This window comes from Mytilus trossulus, unplaced genomic scaffold, assembly GCF_036588685.1.
Source record: "Mytilus trossulus isolate FHL-02 unplaced genomic scaffold, PNRI_Mtr1.1.1.hap1 h1tg000233l__unscaffolded, whole genome shotgun sequence".
In the NCBI taxonomy this organism is placed as follows: Eukaryota; Metazoa; Mollusca; class Bivalvia; order Mytilida; family Mytilidae; genus Mytilus; species Mytilus trossulus.
Genome location: NW_026963314.1, coordinates 572,257 through 579,162, shown reverse-complemented (window position 1 = coordinate 579,162; position 6,906 = coordinate 572,257). Strand labels below are relative to the sequence as shown.

Below are 6,906 nucleotides of genomic sequence, written 5' to 3'. Positions count from 1 at the left end.
GAATGTTAAATAGGTGCAAATGTCAAAATGGTTGGATTTATTGCATCTATCAATGGCATCAGTGGAAAGACCACATCAGAATAAATAGAGTTTAATTGGTTTGACAAATAACTGATGCATTTACGACTGTGGTTTAACCGCATCAAAAATAAATACGGACATCTGATGAACTTCAGATACTTACGATATTATCAAGCAAGTGATAATATCAACCTATTGATTAATTGAATCTGAATTTCTCACCCTTTTCATATATCATAGAGCATGTAAAAGTGACCTATTACAGCGGCTTATCCCTACCACTAATTATATAGTAAGTGCCTGCCCCCTCCCCCTAGAGGAGAAAACAGCGCACAGCCCCAGTAGTAAAAGAATAGTACATATATAATGATTTTTTTTGCATATGAAATTTTATACAGTCTTGTTAAAAATTGTTTGTTATTTTTAACATCTCATTTGAAAAAAAAAATTTCATGTTGTTTTATCGGCATATATTACATTCTTTGTGTGACCAAAATTTCATTTTTCCGTTAATCTGAATGAAACATGTGGCATGCTTAAATCCGAAAGAACTTCAAAACCTAACAGACAAGAATTAACGTAACATTTACAGATCTGCAATTAAATACGCTGTTATGTAAATATTCTTATCAGATATTAATGTCCAGGATCTCTGCATGGTTAAAGTCTAATTAGATGGAATTCCAACGGTAAAGATAATTTGTTAAATGTAACACGATATCCTTTCAAGTCTGTTCGAATTCTTTTGAACTGTGAAGTAAATCTTTGTGATAAATCACACACCCTAGTAGGAAACATTGGAGCCGGAAAACGCGCGTTTTCTTTCTTAACATGAGAGTATTGTTCAATCAAAAGTGTTATTTTGAAATTTTTCATTTCAAATTATTCTTAATTATGATGGTTTGCGTAAAACTATCAACAGCACCAAGCTTAGACAATCAATTCCAACGAAATGACAATATGGATGGAGAAGAGGTAAGCATGTTTAACTTTAATTTGATCTTTCAAAGTTTATATTAAAGTAGTCGGGAATGACTTTTCCAATTAAAAAAAAGAAGTGGTTCATAAAAATTATTCTAATTCGTGGTCAGATAAAAAAAAAAAAATGTTATCAATGTCTACACGAACTGTTGAATTATTATTTTTCCAAGACCAGTAACAATCTCAAGATTTGATGTAATTGACAGGTATTATTATCTAAGTTACATACAAATTGAGGTATACGAAGGTAGCCATCAATTTTGAAATTCTTTAAACTGTGAGTTCATCGAGTTTGCACGGACAGATTTCAATCATCATTGATAAAAGTTCAGTCATTAAAAACGATATCTATTTTATGAATTAAGAGTTAATTGAAATGTGTTTCCTACATGCAGATTCTAATTTGATGTTTAAACTATCCAATGTGTTAGAAGATCTTAAAAGGACGTTGTGAGGTAAACTTGACTGACCGCATTATAGACTAAAGCTTAATGTCATGTGTCGCATGCTTTGTTTACTTATATAGATACTGTTTATTAACTTTTTTATTTATTGAATATATATTTATGCCCCACCTACGATAGTAGAGGGGCATTATATTTTCTGGTCTGTGGCTCCGTACGTTCGTTCGTCCGTCCGTCCATTCGTTCGTTCGTTCGTTCGTTCGTCCGCAGGTTAAAGTTTTTGGTCAAGGTAGTTTTTGATGAAGCTGAAGTCCAATCAACTTGAAACTTAAAATTGAGAATGGAAATGGGGAATGTGTCAAAGAGACAACAACCCGACCGTAGAAAAAAACAACAGCAGAAGGTCACCAACAGGTCTTCAATGTAGCGAGAAATTCCCGCACATTAGTACACTTGTTGCTTATGATATGATCTTTCTAATTTTAAAGCCAAATTAGACTTTTGACCCCAATTTTACGGTCCACTGAACAAAGAAAATGAAAGTGTGAGTTTCAGGTTAAAGTTTTTGGTCAAGGTTGTTTTTGATGAAGATGAAGTCTAATCCACTTGAAACTTAGTACACTTGATGCTTATGATTATGACCTTTTTAATTCTAAAGCCAAATTAAATTTTTGACCCAATTTCACGGTCCATGGAACATGGAAAATAATAGTGCCAGTGGGGGCATCCGTGTACTTTGGACACATTCTTGTTTTTTTGTATGTTTGAACTAACCGATAAGAACAACAGAAACATTGGAAATTCTAAAATAGTTTCTGGTTTGTTATAGAACTCACAATTAATATATTTCTTTAGCTCAAATTGCCGCAATGATCTATATGATTATAATTCTTGATTATTGCTAATCGAATATGCATGTTTGAGTGTGTTACGTTTGTACGGAATTAGAAATTAACGGACATTACATTTTCGCGAGAGAAAAATAGAGTTGCGTGAGTTTTACAGATAAATTTAAAAAGAATGTAAATGCAACTCGTATTAGACCTTTTACTGAGCCGATGCTGATTAAAATCACAAAAATATTTTACCTTACAGTGTGTAAATGTCAAATATATAGATATAGAAAAATGTGGTGTGAGTGCCAATGAGACAACTCTCCATCCAAACAACAACTTAAAAATAAAAAAAAGGTAAACAATTATAGGTCAATGTACGATCTTCAACACGGAGCCTCGGCTCACACAGAACAACAAGCTATAAAGGGCCCTAAAATGGTCTTTTGTGGATAGTTGTCTCATTGCCAATCATACCACATCTTCTTTTTTATATAGTGTAAAACCATTCAAACGGGAAAACCTACGTTGTCTATATAAAAAAAAACGAGAAACGAGAAACACGTATACATTACATAAACAAACAAGAACTACTGTACATCAGATTCCTGACTTACACAGCTACTTTTGCATAGGTACTTTTTCTTTACTTTAAATCTGTAGTACTGGAAATTTACTTTTAATATTTAGTACTATTTCTTTACTTTAGAACTATTGTAATATTTAGGTACTTTTATTTTTCAGTACTTGAGTAGAATACAATGATAAACAGACTTAGAGCGATAGAGAGTTACTCTCATATCCGTTCTTAGTGTCTTTTTGTTGTCGGAATGTACCAGTACTCAGCCACGTTAACTCTGTGTTTTTGTTTAATGCTTTTCTACTTGTATCCATCTGATAAGTTAAGCCACATTCAACTGATTGTTATTATAGTTCGTTCCCTGTGTTGTACTGTTACACCACTGTCCACTGTCCCAAGTTAGGGTGCGGATCCCGCTAACATATTTAATTCAGTGTTTGTCGTTTGTTGATATATTTGTTATTCTCGACTCATAGTTCTCGACTCCTAGATTAAGAATTGAACGATGGACAGTTATGGCGTGATTTTTTCTTGCTACCTGATTTGAAGATATTACGAGACGTGATTCATAATCAAAAAGTTTATTGATTGGTTAGGACAATCCAAACCAAGTAAATGTCCTTCAATCCCGTAGAGTATCGTATTTGTCCTCTCTATTTTAGCAATTAGATTTTACACAGATAACCTTTATCAATAAATAGTCGAATCTTCTGGATTAAAAAAACAACGTTAAACGATACTACTTCATAGTGTGACCTCTCGTGTGTTGTAAAATTTGTTGATTGATGCACGTGGCTATTCTAGTAAATGAACTAATCTACAAAGCGAGAGCACTTTCCATTTTCATCAGCTAAGAATCGAATAGCCTTTTCGAAAGGCTAACGCTTGTTCATTTTGTTGTTCATTTATTCTTTTTGCCTGGAGAAGTGTAAACCCTAGTTTCGTCATAATTTCTAAATTTAGTAATAAAACATTCAGAAATATACACTTCAAGTCAAATATAAATGGATAATTAATATTAATAAAAAAAAATGATTTCTCGTATGCAATAATACCTTTGACATTGATCTGTTTACACCTTATATATTAGTAGAACATTAGTATTTTTTCTATCATAGATACAGATTACACAGAAAAGAAAAAGAATACAAAGTGAACAAGACAAAACCAGACCTGAATTGAAAAAGCAGAAGAAAGGCAAAAAAGGTACGCTATTGTACAGTTGTTGTTACAGTGTCATTTGGAGGAGCAATGACGATTTTGTTCAATGCCGTTACCGGTGGCAATCATTAACACTGTTTGTTATTACAAAAAAAAAACGGACATATTTTAGTTTGTTTGAATATTAAAATTGTTCATAGGGGGAGGGGGTTGGCATATGGTATATTGCTTATAGAATTGTTTTAGTTCAACTGATTTAAAGTATTTTTAATAAGTAAGTCAAACACGTTGTCTTTGCTTGCTCATATTACTATGAAAACTAAATATTTTTCTTCATTTCAAATCAAATATTTTTCTTCATTTCAAATCAAATATTTTTCTTCATTTCAAATCAAATATTTTTCATTTGAGCAAATCATCTGGACGTTTTATTAGCAAACTCAACATGGAATCGGTAATTGACTACTTTATAATATTTATTTGTTTTTCTTTGATCATCAACCAGCAACATTTAAGGTCGAAATCAATCGTTGTTTTTTTTTTGTATTTTTAGGAAATACGAAGAACATGACAACTAGACGCACCATATATAGCTCATATGTATATGGCTATATATGTCAAAAGAAACAGATATTGTATTCTATAATACAGGAATTAATAGAAATCATTTTCTATTTTGAGTTGATTTGTTATATACATGAGTTATCATATTTGGTGTGGCTATTTTACCTAGCAGTTGAACAACATATGGTTTCAACAGCAACAGTACAATTATGTTTTATTCAAAACAATGTGCATGCTTTATTATGTAATTTTCAAGAATTTAAATTTCTACCTGTGCTGTACTGACATTAAATAGTTTGTAGTTATGTTTTCTCTTGCAAAAACATTGATTTCTATCTCGTTTACTTTCCTTTAATTTGGTGGATTCACGAATACGTGATAGCGTGATCACCCCGAGTGCGAGAGGTCCTAGGTTGGAACCCGGCTGGATGAAAACAGAGATTTTATAATTTGTATTTGTTGCTTCTCCGCTTAGCACGCAGCATGAAGGAGTTTGATTAAAGGATTGATTGGCTCGAAGTGATAATGCTATGACCGTTTCTGTGGACTGTTATCTTTTGAACAACATGACGGTTGTCACTTGTGAAGCAGTATTTTCTTCCCTTTCGGAGTTGCAGAGATGACCCCCAGTTTTTGGTGGGATTCGTGTAGCTTGTAGGTTTTAATTTCTTTGACGTTTTTTCTTCACTATTGTTTGTCTTTTCTGTTGAAGCCATGGCGTTAGTTTACTTTCGATTTATGAGTTTGAATGTCCCTCTGGTATCTTTTACTCCTCCTTTATGAATTAGCTTGTTAAAAATCCGACTCAGCGTGTGGTTCAAGTGAAAAGTAAAAGTAATTTTTCATGTTACCTTAACTTGTTCTTGTCCTGAATATGCATATTTATTTACTGCTGGACAGTGCGAAACCAACATAATCACCAAGATTCATATTTCATTTCGTATTTAAATGTTTCAAAGTCATTTAAAGACTTGTACATGTTCATTAGTTAGTGTTAATAATGACCTTCAAATCTAAGGCCCGCTATCTAACTCTGCAAAATAATTTAAAGCAGTATTTTCACTAGCTTGACTTGTTTGCAATAATAATAAAAAACTCAGTCGAAAAGTGCATTGAGAATCGCACTTCTTTTCCATGCTTCACCTGATAAATGTTCGTAATTTTTATATTCAAGATTGGCGTTTTTAGACGGAAAGTGAATCTTTGCAAAATGCTGTAGGAATGGATAAATACACATATATGGGGACATTTCCCCATTCTGTGTATATTGTTTATTTCTTCGACATAGAAAATGACCAATTACACAGCCTGTTTTAAAGATTATTTTCATGTGGGGAAATTTCCCCAATATTGTTTAGTGTTCACGTATGTGTTGTCTTCCTGTATGGATGTTTCCCACTACTTGTAATTTAATGGGAAAATTTCCCCATATCGTATTCTTTTATCACCATATTGAAAGTCATATTTAATGTGGGGATATTTCCCCACTTTTTTCATGAAGGTAATTACAATTACTTACACACACTTCTTAAACTTGAAATTATATTTGAGGAAAAGTGGGGATATTTCCCCAGTCTAAAGGTCTTTTTATTCCGGGGATATTTCCCCATTTTCATTTTTTTTAATTCATTATGAGCATAGATGAGGAATAATTTCAATGTTTACATTTTAATGTATGTTATAGCAAGGAGTTTCATCATTCTTTGTTCCTGCATGAATATAAAGTTAACATCAGGTGTTATTCTGAATAAATGTTTACTAATTTTTTGCAACTGAATTGCCTTGCCTTCTTCAAATAAAGACGTTTTTTACAATAAACGTTGACAATCTTTTTGTTTACCGAATTTGAAACCACACTAAAAAGAGAATAAAATAGATATTCTCTTTTTCAAATAGAACGCGTTGAGTGCAATTGTTTTAGAATATTTAGCAACTTTACCGAAAAAAGGAAATGCAAAAGAACATGCATGAACTGCTTACATGAAAGCGCTTAAAATATTACGTTACTTGCATTGTGTCACCTTGGGGCGAGAGTACCAAAATAAGATTCAGATATACAATTAAACAAATATCTAATTTCAATTGTTCGTTTGTTCATTTTTTCTATCTTATTGTAATAAATTATCATTAACAATTTGCAAACATAAAAATAAAGATTGTTTCAATTTAACTCGTATGACCAATTAACATGTATGGTCAGCTCGTACTGGACCGTACGCGTATACTCGTACGGTCCGACCGTACGCGTATGGTCGGACCGTATGAGTATACGTATACGGTCCGGACCGTACGCGTACGGTCCAAATACTCATATGGTCTGGAACAGGTACATTCCAATCTAACAGTTTGTAAATAAACAATA

At 32.6% G+C, this 6,906-nt stretch overlaps 1 protein-coding gene across 1 annotated transcript; it reads left to right on the top strand.

Moving 5' to 3' along the window:
• Window positions 1–796: 796 nt before the first annotated feature.
• LOC134701155 (uncharacterized) lies at window positions 797–6,261 on the top strand. The gene is made up of 4 exons (XM_063562298.1): window positions 797–996; window positions 3,938–4,025; window positions 4,534–4,694; window positions 6,229–6,261. The coding sequence occupies exons 1-4, from the start codon at window positions 853–855 to the stop codon at window positions 6,259–6,261; spliced, it is 426 nt and encodes a 141-aa protein (XP_063418368.1). The 5' UTR covers window positions 797–852.
• The last annotated feature ends 645 nt before the right edge of the window (window positions 6,262–6,906 follow it).